Consider the following 21,485-nt stretch of genomic DNA (forward strand, 5'->3'; position numbering starts at 1 on the left):
CCCTTCAGGCAAATGTAGTGTAGTCATGGCAACGGTGAAGCACAAAAAGTATAGAGAAAGTGTGTTTGTGTGTGAGTGAGCGGTGATGTATGTCAACACTTGGCAGAGACATAAAATGTCATCGGTGTTGAAAAGAAACAAGGGAAATTTAGGCAAAATTACACAAATCTTGATGTGTCAATTGATTAGTCAAAAAATTCACAACTGTGAAAAGTACAATTTAAAGTCTGTAGTCAGTCAGAATGGACAAAACTGTGGACCACACATGAATTTACACTCCATTTTGCACATTATTGTAATTCAGACTGACAGTATGATACATTTACATATTAAAAGTCTCACATCTTAAGAAATTCTGGCACCTAACATTTGTTTTCATTCCCTGATGACCTGGTAGACTTGTGCCAGGAATGCAGAGGCTGATTCTGTATTTTTGGTTGTTTGGAAAAATGTGGCGCTGATCCACATCAGATCCAGTCACAGATTGTTTCACTGCTCATTCCAGGATGGCGTCGTTTTTCCCCTCCACTTTACTATCCATCTCTCAGCCCCATAGTGGAATCTCTTTCCTCGTGAAGGTGGAAAATTTATGACCATCAGCCACGTGACCTGACTACTTTATATCTGAACTTTCATCAGCTTGAAAAAGGTTGTTTCTCAGCTGTGTTGACCTTGCAGACATGCAGAAATAAAGATATCTCGATATCTGTAGCTATTCTTTGCATGTAAATATGTATAGTTTTATATTGCATTTTTACATTTTAGAATTATTCCGTGCAAAAAGTTTTTTGGCTTTGTTTCTTCCTAGTTAAGCTTGTTGAAGCACTTCAGTTTATTACGGTGCTGCATACTTTAAAATAGCACAATTTATTCATCACAAAAGCACCATTCTTTTTGTTTTGACTGAATCTTGATTCATGAAAAAAAATCTGTTGAATAATGATTAAAATTAACTTCAAAAATAACAGTAATATGTAATATTACGCAGCCTGTTAGTGTTTTTAGGACAGTGTTTTCTGTGTTGTCTTCTTGGCAAAGCAAAGTGTGTGAACAGTTTGGGAAAAGTTAACGTGGGTTCAGTAATGAAAAAAATGAAATCATGTGTTTTTCTTACACAACTACTGCTATTTTCAAACGTGTCACTTAAGAGCAGAATTGCATAAGAAAGCTACAACCTCGTACTTTTATGACATACATGTAAAATTCAAAACAGGTATGCAGACTGTAATAAATGAGACAGAGTGAAATGAGAATAAAAGCGGCTATATTCACCTAGGATGCACAAACATCATAAAAGGTACATTTCATATCATGTTTAATTGATTATATGTCAATATAGTGAACACATACACTTTGCCTAGTTAAAGAAAATCATACTGTTCACGTTATTGATCTACAGATCTACATTGTTGTGTCTACGATATTGCTTATTCAAATGAACAACATCATAATATTGTAGGACTTAAAGGCCCTGTACGCTTATACAGGAGTTTTCTTTAATCCCGGCTGGTGAAACCAAGGTTACATTCCATTTTGCTGCTTTGGTTTCAGGGTCCTGATGTTTTGTCACTCTCACACCAGAACACTTGAAATAAACAGAGCCATCTTTAACGTTAGTGACACCTGTGCTTTGACCCAAAACTAAAAGGCATAATAAACCTCCAGAGTAAAGAAGATATCAATCAAATGCTGTCAGTCTCGAGAAGGAGGCAAAAAAGCGAAAAGTTCTGTTCTGTCGCCACTTTCAGAGCAGATATTTAGACGGTAGAAAAACAGGTCGGAAATAATAATAGAGTTAATTATGGCTAAATTCTATTTATGTGCACCAGTTTCAGCTTCCTGCATGGTGTTGTGCAGGCTGCCCTAATGTCACACTGTTATAACCGGCCATTGTTAATGCTTTTCCTACTTTGTTAAAATATCTACTGTTAGAGGGTCTAGTGGATTTATTTGCTCAAAATGCAAATCTTTACATTCCTTAGCTATTTCCCAAATATGCCAATTATCTGACTTGGTTTTGTCTGCTGGTCCAGACACAGCAGCATACTTCTGTGTTGCTGTCAAGCGGTCTTTGGCACAATGTTTGGAAATATCTCAGTCCTTGACACAAAAGTACACCAGATTTTCCTGTGAAAGGAAGACGAAAAGATTACCAAAAGATTCACAGATAAGACCTTTATATCAGTTGACATTTTGACATGTCATAGCAGGAACGGTTCACAGAAAGTGGAAATAACAATATTAAACATGATGTTTCAGGGCCCTGGTACTGTTCTTGCCACGTCGCTGGGACACACAAATGCAGTCTTGATTCTCCATTGTTGATGTTATTTGTAATACCTGTACTGTTCTGACGATGACAAGTCAGAATCTGTGCAACAAAGTTAAGGAACGTTAAAGCCGATTCCTGACATTAAAGAACATACAACTCTTTACTGTGTGTGCAACTTTCACCCTCATTCTTTCATCCAAGTTGCCCTTACACCTTCATGTTGTTTAGATTTTACCAATAAAAGCTAAACCAGAGTGACAGAAAATATATTAATATACAGAGTTCAGTGTATGAAATACAAACTCTGACTTTTACTGTCCTACCAGTCTATTGTTTTCTTCCCCAGTATCTTTTGTGTTTTTCTTTAAATTATTTTCATACCATCAACTTTGATCTGTTCCCACTGAAAGTGTTCACCTTCAGAAGGGCTCCATAAATCTCTTTTGATCTCCCTGTGGAAGATACAGCAGGTCCAGAATATGAATCAACATCCAGCCAATCCGGTCTGTAGTAGCATCTAAAATGTCTTTTATCTATCTGCGGAGGCATGTACACGTACACACACACACCAGAGGATGGTTTTGATTACAGGAGAAACATAGTCTGGTCCTGGCGCGAACAGCACAGCACTTCTTGAATTTTAATCTGCTGCAAGGATAGCGTTTTTAAGTGCTACTGAGCAGACAGGCCTATTTCATCATGGCAGCAGGTCTGCATACCATTTAGTCTTTTATCAGGCAATAGCAGACTACTAAATCCCACTGAATCAAGCCTAAATATTTAATATTTACAGCATCTTTCAGTTCTGTCAGTATGAAATACCCTGCCTGAGGCACGTACACTTTCTGTTTCTGTGTGTTGTTAATCTCTTATAAAGGATGTTTATTTAAAATGTTCCTCCTTTTATTGTGGTTTGTCATATTGTTTGGAATTTTTCAGAAGAATAAATCCTCGTTGGATAGATAGATAGATAGATAGATAGATAGATAGATAGATAGATAGATAGATAGATAGATAGATAGATAGAATTTTCCTAATGCTATCATCTGCAATCAAATTAGCTCAGAATCAATATAAAAACCAGCATCGTGCTAACTTGTAACACGGTCGCCACCTAGTGTTCATAATCACAAAGTTGCAGTTGGACTGAAATGTAATTTTGAGCAGGCATTTAGGCCTTCACGTACTAAACAATCGGGGCCCTGACACGATTCTTGCCTTTTTCCGGGAAATGGAGTTTTCATAGCGCCCGCCTCAACGCTTTACGTAGCGCTGCAGACTACAGTTCCCACAAACCCTTGCGCGGTTCAGCTCGTGTCGGGCGTTATGGCGTCTTCTTGAAGCGTAGAGGAATCGCAACTGTTTTGTTGACAAGTAATAAAGGTAAACTTTATATGTTGAAAACTGAAAATCCTCCAGGTGCATTTTGTTCACTGTGAACAACTGCATTAAATGTAGTTTCACTGCTGCATGTTCGAGCAGTTTTCTGAAGAAAATTAGCTTTTTTTGCTAAGTTGTTAGCTAGCTAACGTTTAGGACCAGCTTGCTCACACTATCCACTCCATTTCATTCAGCAGTGGCTGAGTTACTTAATTTTGTCCAATTCCATATGTTATGTTAAGTGTTTACAATTCATTTTGTATTTAAATGTGCTTTTTGTGTGTTTGTTTTTCACCTTAAGTTTAACAGCGCTGGTTTCTTTCAGGTCGTCGTAAGAAACGATTTCCCATTAAATGAAAAAGTAGATAAAGTAAAAAACCCTAAGAGCTGAAAGCCGTATGTCCGAAGTATTGGAGGTCTTGTTTGTTTGTCTCTCTGTGCGATAGTAAAATTGTAAACAATATGCAACTTTATGAAAACGTTTAAACTACATCTTTGAGTCTTGCAATCGAGCGAAACGTATAACACGCTGACTTGAATCCATGTTCAAATGCGGACATTTTACTGGAAAATGTTTGATTTAAGCCAACACAAAGGAAAGTCATGTAAAAACATTATGTTAGTATGCAAATGGTAATTGTAAATTAGTATTTTCTGTCACAATTTCTGGATTCACGAGGATCTCTCCTGTAAATGTTTGTTTGTTCTGAGTATTTCTTTAAAAACAGCTTCAAGCAGTTTAGTTAATCGATATGTATGACACTTATCAAGTAACACTAATGGTGACTAATTAGGCAGAAGCTATCATAAGGCAGTGTGCATGATCTAAACTGTGGATGGTGACTGTTGAATGACGGTTGAATAGCCGCATAAATGTAGGCTGCGCTTTAATTTGTGTCCTGTCAAATATAATAATTTCAGTTTTAGAAATGCAGTTAAATTAACATTTTATGACCAATCCACATGTTCATGCTGTTTGTGTTTGCAGATGGCAGCTGACTCGACAGACAAGAAGGATGCAGAATCCTCAGGGACCAAAGACAGAGAGAGGAAGCGCAGCCGTTCAAGAGAGAGAGACCGCAAAATGTCACCTACACGTAAACGACATCGATCCCGTGAACGAAACCGTTCCAAATCTCCAGAAAGGTAACTGAAACACGAATGTAAAGCAGAATGCATGCAGAACACAAGACATGGTTCTAATTGTTCTTCTTGTTCCTTTGTACTCTCATTAATGTATTTTTCTACATGCCCAAGCTAAAGTTTGTCCTTTTCAATTGGATTTGTGTTATAATGACAGAGACCGACGCATGAAAGACAAGGATAGAGACAAGGACCGGGACAGAGATAAAGACAGAGACAGGAGCCGTAAGGACAGAGACAGCCATCGACGTGATAAAGATCGCAGCAGGAGGTCCAGGTATGTAACAGTGAGATATGTGACATGTAAACATTGATTTAGGTTTTTTAGGAAAAACTGGAAAGGAAAAATTTGCAATGTTTTGCCCACAGAACTCTTGAAAAACTATAAAATATTTGACCTTTAAATCAGGCTATGATGGAGGTCTTGTAGTATCCAAATTATAACAGCTTTCATGTCAGGGTTTTGAATTGTAATAATAAGCTGGAAAAAGACTTTCCTGTGCTAAAAAAATACAAAAGTACCTGAAAATTAGACAATCTTAGAATCCTTACATTTACAAAAAAGGTGCCACTCAAAGTTAATTAACCTAAATTTAAGGCCAAACATGGAGATCCTTCCCGCTTGTGTCAGCTATCCACGTAAATCCTGTCTTACTTCACAAAAGACTCAGCTGATCACCTGGCAGTATTCTTTCTATCGGAGATTTAGTTGTAATGCTGTACTTACTTGATTTGTTAATTTGTTAATTGCACTTGAATTAAACATCAGGGTTTTTTTTTTGTGTGCATGCTTTAATAGAGAAAATGTGACAGAGGTGTTTCTTCATCGCATTTTGGGTTTTTGGATGTGTAGCTGGGAGACAACAAACATTTTGTCTAAATTTCTGTTTGGTTGTTATATGCTGAAGTTCAGTCTGTCACTCTTCATCATAGAAGTGCTTCACCAAAGTCAAAGGATGGCAAGATGAAAAGAGAGAAAGATATCAAAACAGAAGAGGAGGACGATGAAAAAAAGAAGAAAGAGAAAGTAAGAATCCGGTTTGACAGAAGTTTTCAAAACTTTAAATTATCTCTTAGCTGCTATTTTGGGTGTTTGACCTGTTTTGTGTTGTTCAGGTCCAGCCACTGTCTTTGGAGGAGCTTCTGGCCAAGAAGAAGGCAGAGGAGGAAGCAGAGGCAAAGGTGAGAAGTTCATCTTGGTACATCTTTAGTTTTTGTCTTTAAATCCAAGATTGTTTTTTCTTACTTTCCTCTCTTCATTTAATCTTTTTCAGCCCAAGTTTTTGTCCAAAGCAGAGCGAGAAGCCGAGGCTATAAAACGCAGAGAGCAGCAGACAGAGGAGAGGAGGAGGTTGTTGGACGAGGAGAGAAAGAAAAGAAGAATGTTCCAGGACATCGGGAGAAAAATGCTGGGTGTGTTTCAGATTCTAACTTGTAAACAGTCTGCATTTTTTTTTAATACTGTGAAGGTTTGTTGGTAACAACTCAGATTGTTTCTTACAGAGGATCCCCAAGAAAGGGAGAGACGAGAGCGAAGAGAGCGAATGGAGCGAGAGAACAATGGGAATGAAGAAGATGATGGACGACAGAAGCTCAGAGAGGAGAAAGATAAAAGCAAAGAGCTGCAGGCCATCAAGGTTGGTGTGAAGAGAGGAGGGAGATCTTAAGTGCAGTTAAAAAAATGCCCTTTCCTTATGGCAAATTTGTTTTGAAAAGCTGCTGTAAGCTCATACAGCTTGCTCAGTTATACACGGTTTCATGTGACTCCACGTTTGCTCCTCAACAAAGCTGCTGAATTGGAAATTATGCCAGACTGAAATAAACTGAAATGATCCTTTAACCTCTTACCTTCAGTCTTGTGTCGACTGAATATTTAATACATCAAATTTTCATCCAAGACAAAATTTGGCACAAAGTCTAATGTGAGAAGATCTTTTCTTATTCACATATGTACAAATGCAACTTTTAATAAGTAAGAATATTCATACATAACAATATTCAGCTCAAGTGTTGTAAATATACTGAGATTAACTTCATCAAAGAGCTGCTAATAAACAATTTCAGTCCAGTAAAATGCTTTAGGAATAGAGACAGAACATGCATGTTGGCACTTATGACTAATGTCATTTACTGAATTACAGGAACGTTATCTGGGTGGGCTCAAAAAACGCCGGCGAACTCGTCATCTGAATGACAGGAAGTTTGTGTTTGAGTGGGATGCATCTGAGGACACTTCAGTCGACTACAACCCGATGTGAGTCGACTGTTTCACACAGTTTTGCACTGAAAGGTTTTAGTTTTTCCAGTCTAAACAGTATGATCTGTCTTCCAGTTACAAAGAAAAGCATCAGGTACAGCTGTATGGGCGAGGCTTCATCGCTGGCATCGACTTAAAGCAGCAGAAAAGAGAGCAGTCGCGTTTCTACGGTGACCTGATGGAGAAAAGACGTACGCTGGAAGAGAAGGAGCAGGAGGAGTGAGTAGAATTGTGAATTGATCATTGCTGTTTATAGTTAAAGAATAATAGACTTGAACTTTATCCAGAAAGTAAATAATCTGCGTAAAATCTGGTTTATTCAATGGAAAATGGTTGTCCAGTATACATAGTTTCACCTCTAACACTCCCACTTTCCAATCCTTATTTTTCCCTCAGGACAAGACTGAAGAAGATGCGAAAGAAGGAAGCCAAGCAGCGCTGGGACGACAGACACTGGTCTCAGAAGAAGCTGGACGAGATGACGGACAGAGATTGGCGAATCTTCAGAGAGGATTACAGCATCACCACCAAAGGAGGAAAGATCCCGAACCCAATCAGGAACTGGAAGGAGTATTCTCTGCCCGCACACATCCTCGAGGTCATCGACAAATGCGGCTATAAGGTCAGTTCATGGTCAAGTTTTACGGCAGGAGAAGTCAAAAAGTCAAAATTTACGCTCTATTTGATCTACAAACTGACATCTCCTCTTTGTTCTTAACTGTGTTAAATTTAATCACTGATCATCGCTTTCTTTCTCCAGGATCCGACACCAATTCAGAGGCAGGCCATTCCTATTGGTTTGCAGAACCGTGACATCATCGGTGTGGCTGAGACCGGTAGCGGTAAAACAGCTGCTTTCCTGATTCCACTGTTGGTCTGGATTACCACCCTGCCAAAGATTGACAGGTAACACAGTTTAAGCTCCAATAACGCTATCGTCTGTGTTTGAACTCTCCTTGGCTGACTGAACTACTTCTTTCTTCTATTACATTCCTCTGCTCTCTGCGTGGCTGTTCCTACAGGATTGAAGACTCAGACCAGGGTCCTTATGCTGTGATTTTGGCACCGACTCGTGAGTTGGCTCAGCAGATCGAAGAGGAAACCATAAAGTTTGGTAAACCACTTGGTATCCGAACAGTGGCTGTGATTGGAGGAATCTCCAGAGAGGACCAGGGCTTCCGACTCAGGATGGGCTGCGAGGTGAAACATTCAGCTTTTATTCTCGTAGAAAAGTTACAGAAACAGTTACTAGATTATCTGTCAAAGGATTTCAAGTTAGAATGCAGGGGGCACCAGATGCCAGTAAACCTATTTTTAGTGTTTAAATCAGATCAGCATTTATCATGTTGGGCTTCGTTACTCTTTGTGGAAAATTAAACCCTTGATTCATTGAAACTTTAACAAAATGTTGTCATTTTCTTCCAAAACCAGAAAACGAACATGCACGTATAGTTACTATCAGTTTTTTGGAGATATATAAACAACCTGCATCAAAACGTGATCTTATCCAGAAAATAATGTTTGTCTTATGAAGATAACAGAAATTAAAACTCTGTAAATGAGAGTGAAGCACAATTTTAAATATTCACTGTTTAATAGTGGTGAAAACTGGTAGTTAGTCACTGTTAGTCACTGTTACCTTAGCAGTATAAATTTTATATGCAGTGTCTCTTGGCAGGATGCTAAATCTGCCTTTTTATTCACAAGGTCCTGCAACTCAAAACCATATTCAACAGCTGAATGGTTTCTCTCATCCAACAGATTGTGATCGCCACCCCCGGACGTCTGATCGACGTGCTGGAGAACCGCTACCTGGTCCTCGGCCGCTGCACCTACGTGGTCCTTGACGAGGCCGATCGTATGATTGACATGGGCTTCGAGCCTGATGTGCAAAAGATCCTGGAGTACATCCCAGTGACCAATCAGAAACCAGACACAGACGAAGCAGAGGACCCCGAGAAAATGACAATGAACTTTGAATCTGGGAAACATAAATACAGACAAGTATGTTTATCTTTATATGCCAGACTACCTTGGTCGTCAGGTGCTCTCTCTTTTACATGTTTCTCTAACTGTGCGTGTGATCGCACCTTGCAGACGGTCATGTTCACGGCTACGATGCCTCCAGCTGTGGAGAGGCTGGCCAGGAGCTACCTGAGACGTCCTGCTGTGGTCTACATCGGCTCGGCCGGAAAACCTCACGAGAGAGTCGAACAGAAGGTGCTGCTCATGTCAGAGGGAGAGAAGAGGTGAGACAGACGCGGACACCCACCTCAAGCACCAAACATCACACTAATTTCAAAGTACTGAGTGTTTTTGTATTGTTTGCTTTGTAGGAAGAAGCTGCTGGAGGTTTTGGCTCACGGCTTCGAGCCTCCCATCATCATCTTCGTCAACCAGAAGAAGGGTTGCGATGTGCTGGCCAAGTCTTTAGAGAAGATGGGGGTAAGTTCCTGCAGGCTCAACCTTAACGTTCTAGTGCTTTTGGCTCACAATTTGGATTTGTGCGGTTCAGAAACAGAAGAAATGCATGATGTAATATTTTTGTCATTTGTTATTGAAAAATCTTCAGCAGCGTCTCATTACGTGTAATTTTTCAACACTGAAGGCAGTCAGCTGCTGCGTAATAACAAAATAAAGTATATCAACAAGTGCATTCATAATTAATTTAAATGAACCTCTAGAGACAGCAGAGCGGTCGCAGCTGTAGAATTGCACAAAGTAATGCTATGTTTCACTCATTGTCGCCAATGAGGACTCTGCTGTCTTATTTGAATAAACTTTATTGGAGCAGTCACCAGACAGAACTAAGACAAGCTGTATGAAAGCCTGTTTAAAACATGTAGTGTGAGTTAAGACATCATTCTCCTTGAATAGAAACACAGCTGTTAAAGCTAACACTGCTAGCATGCTAAAGCTGACAAACAGCAGCTGCCAAAACATGTGGGTGGAACTTATACTCAAGTATGTTGACATAAATAGACTTCTGAAAGGAAAGGTCTGGATCACAGTGCATACCAAATGTCCTGCTCCAACCATTTCATGACTAGTACACACACTGTTACACCCCTTCATAGTTATTTTTTTTTATGTTCTTTTCCTTGAACTAATCAGCGAAATGTATTCCTTAGATTTAGTTCAAAGTTAGTATTGGTGACACCTGTGGGCACTTGGAAGATTTATTTCTTGATTTTTGTAAATTAAATACGCCCTTTGTTTTTTTTTTTTAATGATCTATTTATTGCTTTGTGGTATTGCACAAAAGAGTCGTTTCTATAGAGATTAATGACTTTATATTGTAGAGAGGAGCACAAAAAAAATCCCCAAAACTACTTGAGGTTGGGATGGTCAAGTTGATTTCCTAGAATACTGATAATATATAGAGAAGTTTCATCTCCACCCTCTCTTCTTGTCCTCCTCATAACAGTACAATGCGTGTACACTTCACGGTGGCAAAGGCCAGGAGCAGAGAGAGTTTGCTCTCTCAAACCTCAAGGCAGGAGCCAAAGACATCCTGGTGGCCACAGACGTTGCTGGTCGAGGTATTGACATCCAGGACGTCTCCATGGTCATTAACTACGACATGGCGAAGAACATCGAAGGTAACAATCCCTCAGTGTTTCGTTTTTTGTTATCAGATGGAATTTTTCTGAGGCGTAAAGTCTGTCTACTCATGGTGAAATTAAGTATTTATGATTCATTGTTTCACTCTTCCTCTCCCTGCAGACTACATCCATCGTATCGGTCGTACGGGTCGTGCTGGTAAGAGCGGTGTGGCCATGACTTTCCTCACCAAAGAGGACTCTGCGGTGTTTTACGACCTGAAGCAGGCCATCCTCGAGAGCCCGGTGTCCACCTGCCCACCGGAGCTGACAAACCACCCGGACGCTCAGCACAAACCTGGAACCATCCTGACCAAGAAGAGACGCGAGGAGACCATCTTTGCCTAATTTGAACTTTATCCACTGATACTTGGTGTTCACTTCTCTGTATTACATTAATGTTTAAGGCTATTGACGCCCTTGTGTTTTTTTATTGTATTTGTCATCCGCTCTGTGGATAGTAAGGAACACATGGACTGATGCAGAAAACATTCTCTGGTTCTCATCGGGGCACTTGGATTTTAAGATACAATTGTTGTGAATCTGTGATCAGTGAGCAGGATCCCAATGATCTGCTCCATATAAATATCATGTGATAAATAGCAGCTGGATGCGACTGTAGATGAGTAGTGTGTGCAAAAGGGTTTTAGTCATTTTCTGTCACAATTTGACTTTTCTGACCAAAAGCAGAATTGATGCCCGTTTCTTTTGCTTCGGTTGCATCCTCTGACTAGACTGTAGTCAATTGTTTAAAATATAAACATTTGTATGAAGTGAATACAGCAAATCTATAACATCTGTTTCTGAAATGACTACATTATATGTGAAGATTTTTTTTTCTATAGCAATCGTCTTGTACTACAAGGGAGAAAATTTCAGGTACCTTAGCATGAAGCTACAGGACAGAAGAACATCCACTGATCCATTTGTGTGTTCCACATTACCAGCTGTTGTTCAAGCCTGCAGTAGTTGTGTTGGTTTTCCTGCTATCCAGTGGTTTGTGAGCACTTTATACATACAAATGGTGCCTGCACATTTTTCACAAATGATTGTTACACAAATTGCAGATAAATTTGTTCTACAGTATTTCCCCAGCTTGAGTCAAGTGTGGTGTTTCTTTTGATTTGTTGTAAGTGCCCACAAGAGACGATCTTGTGCTGCAGAGTTTATAAAAAATTGCTCCAGGATGCAATGTTTTTAAGTCGTACTAGCAGCGTGGCTCGGGAAATGTCAGATGTTCCATCCACCAGTTTGGGCCAGACTGTTTTTTTTTTCTCTCTATGATTATTGTACAGATTGCAGTAAAAACATTCATGTTCCCATCAGAGTGAATCCCATTTTCATTTTCACAAATAATGTGACTTAAAATCTACAGGGCTCATACCATTTAAAAAAAAAACAGCCTGCACTCAGATGAGCTGGTTAAAGGTCCTGATGATGTTTATGATGATTGTTAACTGGATTTGTTTCCTCTTCTGGAGAGTCAATGTCTACTGTAGACAGAAAATGCCCGTTATATCATCAGTTCTATACAGAGTTAAACCTGATGATGGCATCACTAAAACACTTTATCCCCAGGACAATCCATCTGACAACTTATATTTCACCCCAAACAGCAGCTGTGAAGCCCATGGTGGCTCTGGAGGGAAAGATGTGATGAGAAAAGTCAATTCTTTGGATAACTCAGATATTTCAGCCTAATCCAAAGTGGTGAACCGACAGAGCAGCGTCACTAAGCGCGTCATGGTGAAACACAGAAACCACCCAAACAATTAAAAGTACATAAAATGTCATGTTTATTTAGTTTAAGTCATATTTTACTTAGCATTGTAAATCTATTTTCAAATAGAAAGCATTCTATACAGCATCAGGCAGGAAATGTCTCACTTTTTACACATTTGCTGTCTCTTTTGATAAATAGAGGGAAGAGGCGTGTCGGGTCACGCTAGCACGCTGTGGTAGTCTGGTGGATATATGGTTATATTTAGTGCAGTTATTGCATTACAAAGCAACCATCCCAAAGAAAAGTAGTGCAATATATATATTTTTTTCTACTCACACAAAAGAGGAAGTCCAGATGGTCTAAGGCGTTTAAAGTTTTTCAATGTTAGGCTTCGTATTGCATACAGAATAAGACAGAGGAAACTAAATTATAACCCTTGTAAAAATTGTGCTTCATAAATTGAAAAACCTCAACTGCTTTATCAGTTGCTAAATTGGTCCGCTTTGAAAAACAAACTGCCAAAATATAATGAAAGTAGCTAATTGGTGAACTAAGACATACAGGGCTTTGATTATTCACTCATTCCTTTTATAACAAATTAAACAAAATAAAAAATAAATCGAAGGCCTGATCTGGGACAACTTTTTAGTGAGTGACTTTTAAAAGTGCGTCAACCAGTAATATAGTGGAAGAATGTCCCCGGTATTAAGGTGTGTGGAGAAATAAACTGATTCTTAGTAGTTGAGTTGTTAGTGGTGCAAGGAGTGAGTAGCCCCAAAGACAAGACTATCACTACAAGACGACGAGGAGAGTCAGAATCAATGCATTACTAAAATACTTAACCGTAAAAAGAAACAATCAGATTTCATGCAACACTTGCATAGATTTTTTTTTCTTCTTTTTTTTTTTTCCAATCATGCTGATTTTTTTTGTTTTCTCTTCAAAATATACAGAACACTAAATAGGGATACCTGTGAGACATGGAAGCAGTAAACCAGTTGTTTCCTAAAAAGCCGGCTGCGACAACATCGGCCCCGTCTGCGTGAACAGGGTCGAGTCGCCGCTCGTCAGCATCACGTCCAACTCGTCGTCGGCTCACGGACTAGAAATGGTGCAGGAACAGAATGACATCGAGTGCTACAAGTCCTTCAGGAGCACGACACATTCGTTACATGGAGTTGAGCACGATGAGTGTGTAGGACTTTACACCTGAGGATCCGCCGTGGTAAAAAAACCAGCTGGAGAACTGCAGTACACGAACGTGAGGCGATGTTTTTGACACGCAAAAGAGGGAGGGGGGTGAGATCAGTGTCGTGGATGCTACAATCAACGTGCTACAATCGAATTGGGGGGCGATCGGTTGGGTGGGTGGGTGGGTGGGAGACACCGGGTGGTGCTGGAGGTGCAAAAAGGCATGCAAGCTTACATTCTCTGAAGCCTGGATTCGAGGAGGAGCTGCAGCTGCGCAGCATGTGCTTGATAGATGTGAATGACTTGATGTAAACAAGTGTTTTGGCAAAGACAAAGACGTCCTTTAAAAGATTGAAAACATTCCCTTTCTTTGTGTTTACATTCTCTGTGCCCGTTTTTTCAATTTTTCTTTTTTTTTTTTTTTTTTTTTTAGAGAGTGATTGTGCAACAGCAAAGACGAGTGATGCCCAGAACGTACTGCACTGTAGGTGACGCTGACGCTGTACTGCAGCTTCATACCGACTACTTACATTGTGACTGTGTGGAGACTGAGCGCGTGTCTCCCAAATGCCATTCACTGAACACATGGATGGCAACAAACAAGTCCATTTAACAAAATCAAACAAGTAAATAAAGTAGCAATGAAACAAAACCAGGTGCCCATTCAGTATATACATTGTAATCAAATGCATTACTATTTCCCATATAAATGGATTCAACAGAAGACATTCCTACATTAGTTTATCTGTAAAGATCATTCAATTCCTGTTCTGACATTAATGTGCAAATAGTCTTAAAATAATTATACATGCAATAGTAAAGATAGTTAAAAGTCTTAGGAATTTTAAGGCCAGTATATGAGACATCCTACAATAGAGAAACCTTAGGCAAAGCAGCTAAAGTTTGAGTTTGCGTACAGCTGGTAGCCTGAAACCTTTCCATTGCAGAGGTGAGTAGCCCTGTTGACTTTAATCTGAATAACTCGACTCAGGAGAGGTGAGTAATCATATCGCTGCAGATAAACTGGAAGATTGGATTATTTAAACTGGGCATCTGTTTCTGTTTGTTTCTGATTGGCGTTTAAGTTTTCAAACTGGGAACTTTTTTTCATCTTTTTTTAAATGTTACGTTTTGGATCGTGAGACAGTCGTAGGGCTCGGGGGTGGGGGGCCTCGGTGCCTATCTGGAGGCGGGGAGGGGCCCTCGTTTCAGTAGGTGTCTCGGGGCCAGGGGCGGCTGCGCTGGCGGTTGTTCCTCTGGTTGTGACCTTGCTGAGCTTCGCGCTGGAGCAGCCTGTCCTGTGACTCATGCCCGTTGGCACTGTGGGCGCTGCCTGGGTGCCCACGGTGAGGCGGGTACATGTCCCTGTATGTGCGAGCGTGGCAGGGAGAGGCGTACTCATCCTCCTCCTCTTCCTCCTCTTCTTCTTCCTCCTCCTCCTCCTCCTCCTCCTCTTCATCCTCCTCGCCCCCCCTGTGGCATGGGCTCCCTCTCCGGCCACGAGACAGGGAGTCGCTGGCCTCGTCAGATGGCATAAGACTGTCCTGCTCCAAGGGGGAGTGGGCCTCCTCGCCGACCTCCTCCTCCTCATCACCCTCCAAGCCCACCGCCTCACGAGGCTGCGGCTGGTTCTTGTTCTGTGGTGATTCGAGTGGTCATGGAGGAAAAAATAGAGTAACAGGGAGTCAAAAGAAAGCTCTGAAGCCAGGACCACATGTCAAAGCAGCTTCACACTTTCTGGCAACTTTTTAAAGACAGAAGACACACAGAGGGGATACAAATTAATGCAAACACTACATCAAGAAGGACTCTGAAGGAAACGTTTAAGTCTGTCTTAAAGGAGAATTCTGTTGTTGTTTTTTTTAACCTGTTGACTTCCCGTTAATGTGACTGTTGTGGCTCAAAGAGTCATGCTAACTTGGCACTCTCCACCACCGCTGTAGAGGTTCAGAGAAACGAGGAGTCACACAAAACAGCATGTACACAAGTTTTCCCTAATGCACTTGTCCGTTCCAACTGTCTAATTTCCGTGTTTGCTTTCAGACTTGAAAACAATCATCAAAAATGAGTCAAGTAAAAATCTATTTTTATGGAAAGCTGCAGGAGCTTACACTAGTTTTCCTGATGTACATTGTTTTGTGTGATTCCTCGTTTCCCTGAATCTCTACAAAGGATGTGGAGAGTGCAAAGTTACAGTGAGTGAAACATCTACCTCTGGTAATGCCTGGCTACTGAAATAGTAATTTCATATATTCTCCTCTACATGAGCTAAAAGCTATTGTCACCATGCTAACATGCTCACATTGACAACATGCTGATGTACACCAAGAGTTGTCGAGACATTTCACTAAAACAAAATGTCAAACTCCTGGTCAAACTGAAGGAAAATTCTGGACATCACAGAAGTCGACAGCATTAATCCTTGTACATGCGTACAAAAAGTTAGATATTTCAGTCTTGACCAAATGCAAACGCTGACGAACAAATACCTGCAGAGGTCATTGATTTAATAATGATTAATTCCTATTTGAGTGCTGCCTAATTCTATCACTTACAACGGCAATAAACTGTATTTATTTACAGTTTAAAGTCACAAGACCCATTGAACTGATGAGCTAAAAGCTCCAAGAAATGGTGACAGTTTCTAAAATGTTAAAGGTCCCATATGGTAAAATCCCCCAACAACTAGATAGCCTCTAACCTTTACAAGCCAGTAAAAATTTTACCAAACTGTTGTGTACCAGTTAATGAACCGGTAGTCGTGTATGTCAAACTTTGTATAATCCTGTCTCCTCACTGCCTGTTGCGTTCAGGTGAGCCATTTAGAATATGAAGCTCCATCCACCTGGTTTGTTTACTTTCTAGAGCTGCTTCTACGAACTCTAAAATGCCTCAGTTTTGAGCATAGCACAGCCATTGTTCAGCTGTTGGCTGCCAGAGTGCACACAAGAGTGTTCATGCACTCCCAGCATCCGAGGAACTAAATACCCAGTGGATTTCTTTTATTTTTGATGGCAATGTAATCACAACAGTAGAAAAAATCCTTAGCGTTAGCACACTGTGAGGCTAATGTAGCTAACATTACTATTAGCTTTGATCACAGAGATAGTCTTCTTTCTGAAGGGGGGTGGCCTCCAGCAGTTAAGCTGTATTTAAAGCTACACTGAAACAGACGTTTTGAAAAGGACTAAAACCTGGAATTACACAGTAACGGAAAAATGCACAATGTTTTCAATACTCTAAACTGAAAAAAAAGACATTCTGGGAGGCATTATTTTGTCTGTAAAAGGGCACAGTATGGGACCTTTAAAACAGATGTTGCGGCTTTTAATCTAAACTAATCCTGCATCACTGTCTGGTGCTGTGGTCATAATCTGCAAGTAATTGAAATATAACTGAACTGGACAGTACTAAACAGCTGACAGTGTTAATATTTGTCATGCAGCAGTGTTTGTTAGGGAAGTCTCCTCAAAGTCCTTTGTTTTGTCTGTGTGTTTACAGATTAACACTAGAGACACTGAACCAAAGAAATGCAAGTTGATGGATGGTCAGGGGTTACTCTTTCACAAGAAACATTACTATACTGATGTTATAGTCTCAGTTTGTGGTGTAAATTTGCATTTACATAGTTCAGGTGAATACATTGTTAAAGCACTGATCATTTGCTTTTTCTTAGCATCATTCAAGTTAGCGTTATATGCCACGGTGAGCAGAGACAGCATTCACAAAGCATTCTCGGAGAAGGGTCAATACCAACAGAAAATAGAAAATAACAGGGAATTTTTTTTTCTTTCTTTTTTGATATTTCACATAAACATTGCATATCAATTATGTTGTTAAACTGAAGATCGAGCATAACTGCTTTGTGAATTTTCTGCCCGAAAGCTTGTGGAGCAGTGATTCACCTGAGACCATCAAGTAAAGGAAAAGAGGCAGGATGCAGTAAAGAAAAGAAAACACATCGTCTTAACTTGGCTGTGGTGAGATCTGAATGAATAAAATGCTGTTCATTCACTGTCTCAGCCGCTGCGTCGTGTTCGGGAGTCGGGAGGTGTGTAAGAGGGGAGAGTGCAAATATATATACGTATCATATAAACCCTACTACTCACCCCGTTTTGTAAGCGATCATTCAATTAATTCCTGTGTTTCAGAAAACTGCAAAAATGTTAAGCATGGATGAGTGAGAAGACAGACAAGACAACTGGAGACAAATAAATCGAAACACAGGAGTGAGAGTCTGAGATGGGAAGAGCTGGTAAAGACAGTGACAACATACAGCGAGTTCAAATACTTTAGAGTCTTAAAACTGTATTAAAAGCCTACTGTCATGCTCTCCTGCTTTTCTAACACATGAAGACTAACTTACCTGTAGGCTAGAGATGGCAGAAGGCGGCGTCATCAGACTTTGCTCCAGTAAGGGATTAAGAGGGGTGTTGCCTGGGAGGTGAGTGGCACGCCAGTAGACCTCCAGGTATTCGGCCAAATGCTCACAAGCGTCTTCCAGCTGGTTCTCATCCAAAATGACATCAAACATATCCTGCAAGAGAACAACGGTGAGACACTTTGAGCTAAATGCTGACAGGCTCACAATGATGCTATGGTAATGTAGAGCTAAAGTGATTAGTCTCGCTCCAGAAAATGAATCTCCAACTATTTTCTTAATCATTTAAGTCATGCTTCAGTTAAAATCATTCTCTGGTTCCAGCAACTGCAATGACACTGTTTTATTCTTCTTTTTGTTTGACTGCATATCAAAGATCATTGAGTTTTGGACTGTTGTTGTATTATAACAACTAAAAATTATGCAGATTCATCAGTAATGAACATCACTGTTAGTTGCTGTCTTGATGTTTGTAGCTTAGCATGTTAGCATTTGCTACTTAGCACAACCTGTAGCTGAGGCTGATAGGAATGTAATAAGATTTGGAGGTGTTTGATCATAATGCGTTGGACAAATGACAGTATTTGACTGGATGCTGACTCTAGAATAAAAACCAAAGTTAATGCAGTTTATTTTAAGGAAGCTATTAATGTTTTAAGACCCCCTCCAGTAACTTTTTTTCTTTTAAATTAATTTGTTTATTCATTAATATGTCAATATGGTGTTTTTAAAAAAAGAAAAAAAAAAAAAGCTAAAATGCATATAATGAGCTAATTATGCATTCAACAGCATGGTGGAGCTCCTTGAAGCAGGAGTGTACTGATGACAGTCAAAAAAACAACAACATAGATTCAGAAACAATCCTGTCAGCTGGTGCGGTGGGGCTTTCTGTATCATTACTCTTCTTCAGAATCACAGTCAAACATGTTTGACCGAATTACTCCGATATTACAACTTGCCACTGTTCAACATATTGTAGCTTTACAGTGTCTGTACAGAGTCGTAAGTGAGCTGGTGTGCTGCAGCTGCTGTGAGTGGAGACAGGGAGTTACAGCTAAGCCACATTTAAGGCAATAAAGAATTATTTTCATGGATAAACTTCTAAATATGTAGCTTTGATACACTAAGATGAATTTGTAGGGGTTTAATCAACGAGCGGAGAGGGACTTTAAAGCAGTAAATTTGACGTCAACCCACCCAACAGTTGAGACATTTTAGTTTGGATCAAAGTGACCAACAGACAGTCCGACTGAAATGACCACCTTTACAGCAATGGCTGCTGCATGGGAAAAAAATCATGGCTCTTGTTGAATTACTTAATTTTGTCTGGAACTAAGTTGGATTCTTACAAGTTTATTATCACCAGCCTACAAAAGTTTTAGATGAATCTCCAAATCATCGAGAATCGTAGTAACAGTGGCAAACAGCACAACATCGTAGTAAGCATTTTAACAAAAGTAATGTGTGTTAAGGGATAAAGCTGCTATTTAGTTATTGATAGTGAATCGCATGAAAAAAACAAAACTGAAAACTGGTTAGCCTCTCTTCTCAATACTTTGTGACTTCCCCACCCTGTCTGGGGCACTCCGGTAAAAACCCATTCCAGTGTACTGTTGACGAAATCTATTTAAAAAATAAAAAATAAAAAAGGTCATATACCTAAAGTTTCATTTTCAAAAAGGAAATTTTAACTTTGTTACCCAGTGGGGCACTACTGTTTGTTTGACTCAAACAGGAATAAATTCAGGTTAATACACAGCTGGTGTGAGTATTTACAGCCTCAACAGTTTATACGGGATCAACCTAATATAAACTGCAGTGTTGATGTGAATGGATATAAACTAATTTCATCAGAATGTCTTTTAACAAGTTCACCACCAATAACTGGTCATATAAAATGTTGAGACTGACCAGTTTGATTAGAAAGAGGCACACATTATAGCACTCACAGGGGGGCACTGAGAGAGTTTGTCTGCAGCCATCATCTGCACATTCAGGTGCTTGCTCTGAGACTTCCCCCTGGATTTAATCAGCCTCTGGAGCACCTGAGAGAAAAGACAAGACAGCGTCATACATCAATAAAGACGAGGCAGCCTGAATCCAGCGTTCATAAGCGAGGTGTACCTTTGGTGAGGAAACTTTAACGTAGACAATGATGGGTGCGAGGGAGGTTTTGGCGAGCTGTGCGGGATGGTTGATGGTGTCTGCGTCCAGAATCACCAGCTGCAGGGTTTTGGCGAGCTCAAATATCCTCTCGATCTCACTCTGAACCTCCGCTGCACAGAGAAGACTCATTTTATAAGTTGGCAGTTAATCCTTTGCTAGAACAGAGATCCGTGGTGTTTTCGTGCTCACGGTTACCTAAGCTGGAGCGAGTGTTGGATCTTTCCATTATGGGTCTTTTGTTGAGGACGGATCTCTTGGCTAAGGACAGGTCGGCAGTTACACGGGTGATTGAGATTCTGCGAGCAAAGTCACAAAACACACAGAGGAAAAATGTGCAGTGAAACTTTCTGACTGGATTTATTAACGTCTGACTTTCAGCAGCTTCTGGGTTTATACTGTGATCTCCATTTTACTGACCTTCCCTCAAATCTGTGTTTCAGGAAGTCAAAAAGCGCTTTCTGCATCATATCTGTCACCTAGGTGGAGGGATATTTAAAAGAAAAAAAAAACCAACCATTTAGATACACATTATAAAATTAAAGAGACAATGCTATGCTTTGTTTTAATGTCAGAATACAGAACAATGCACACCAAAACAACCAGACAGGAGAACAGCGTCTTTCCAACCTAATGAACTTTGAAATGTGCAAAGCATATGACAGGACACATCCATGTATACAGAGGTGCATACAGTAGCCAGAAAGTCTACTCAAGTAAAAGTATTGCTACTTTAAAAAAGTCAAGAACTCGAGCAGAAGCAAATGTAGTCATGAAAACAGTTGAACTGTAAAAGCACCTAGTCAGAAAAATCTTTTTAGTGAGTAAATTCATGAGCAAAAAAAAGGAAAGAATTGAAAATATGACTGTATTACTCATCATTCTTTGACTAAAATCTGCATTTTAAGTTTCTATAAGTAGTTTGTTGTAGACAATACCAATATACCCCATTTTCTCCTTTTCTTAAATGTGATCGCAAAATGAGCAAAAAACCAGGACACATTGCTCCACCTGGGCATCTCCTCTGATGCGTGGTTGAAAGTCATTACTCTAATTAGTGCTGACTGGAGGTGACTTTCTGCTCCTGTCAAGCATCGGACAGCACAGAATTATTACAGCTGAAGTATAGAGCTGACTCTAAGAGGCAAAGAAAAAAGAGATTCGTTTGCAGAGCAAATTTAAACCAGAATTGGACACCAAACAAACTGAACTTTATAGCGGCTCTTGTTGAGGGTTTGTGGAACAGTGGTTGAGTTTCTTGTAATTAACAGTTAAGTGATGCATACAGTTGGTTCAGAACATATATTTAGACACTTTACTTTGTAGATTTAATCTAAAAATCAGTTATCAGTTTACACTGAGACCCTTTGCTG

The 21,485-nt window shown here is 39.9% G+C and overlaps 2 protein-coding genes across 3 annotated transcripts in view; one reads left to right on the top strand and one right to left on the bottom strand.

Annotated features, from left to right (window-relative positions):
* ddx23 (DEAD (Asp-Glu-Ala-Asp) box polypeptide 23) overlaps positions 1–11,748 on the top strand; it is a 21,783-nt gene extending 10,035 nt beyond the window's left edge. The window contains exons 2-18 of one of the 2 annotated variants that reach the window (XM_008283662.1): positions 3,584–3,655; positions 4,641–4,798; positions 4,953–5,072; positions 5,729–5,822; positions 5,912–5,977; positions 6,070–6,208; positions 6,299–6,432; positions 6,937–7,049; positions 7,128–7,271; positions 7,449–7,674; positions 7,813–7,958; positions 8,075–8,252; positions 8,814–9,056; positions 9,150–9,301; positions 9,389–9,497; positions 10,480–10,654; positions 10,779–11,748. In XM_008283662.1, the coding sequence (XP_008281884.1) occupies positions 4,641–4,798; positions 4,953–5,072; positions 5,729–5,822; positions 5,912–5,977; positions 6,070–6,208; positions 6,299–6,432; positions 6,937–7,049; positions 7,128–7,271; positions 7,449–7,674; positions 7,813–7,958; positions 8,075–8,252; positions 8,814–9,056; positions 9,150–9,301; positions 9,389–9,497; positions 10,480–10,654; positions 10,779–11,002 (2,421 nt within the window). In that variant the 5' untranslated portion in view covers positions 3,584–3,655 and the 3' untranslated portion in view covers positions 11,003–11,748. Of the gene's footprint in view, positions 1–3,557; positions 3,656–4,640; positions 4,799–4,952; positions 5,073–5,728; positions 5,823–5,911; positions 5,978–6,069; positions 6,209–6,298; positions 6,433–6,936; positions 7,050–7,127; positions 7,272–7,448; positions 7,675–7,812; positions 7,959–8,074; positions 8,253–8,813; positions 9,057–9,149; positions 9,302–9,388; positions 9,498–10,479; positions 10,655–10,778 lie in introns of those variants that run through there. The other variant, XM_008283661.1, reaches the window with a different exon arrangement.
* Positions 11,749–14,776: 3,028 nt separating this feature from the next.
* Positions 14,777–21,485, bottom strand: part of cacnb3a (calcium channel, voltage-dependent, beta 3a) — a 22,712-nt gene continuing 16,003 nt past the window's right edge. The window contains exons 9-14 of the mRNA XM_008283664.1: positions 20,533–20,591; positions 20,311–20,411; positions 20,074–20,225; positions 19,899–19,994; positions 17,935–18,105; positions 14,777–15,205 (exon numbers count right to left, since the gene is read on the bottom strand). Of these exons, the coding sequence (XP_008281886.1) occupies positions 14,777–15,205; positions 17,935–18,105; positions 19,899–19,994; positions 20,074–20,225; positions 20,311–20,411; positions 20,533–20,591 (1,008 nt within the window). The remainder of the gene's footprint in view (positions 15,206–17,934; positions 18,106–19,898; positions 19,995–20,073; positions 20,226–20,310; positions 20,412–20,532; positions 20,592–21,485) is intronic.

This window comes from Stegastes partitus, unplaced genomic scaffold (genome assembly GCF_000690725.1).
Source record: "Stegastes partitus isolate 25-593 unplaced genomic scaffold, Stegastes_partitus-1.0.2 Scaffold323, whole genome shotgun sequence".
In the NCBI taxonomy this organism is placed as follows: Eukaryota; Metazoa; Chordata; class Actinopteri; family Pomacentridae; genus Stegastes; species Stegastes partitus.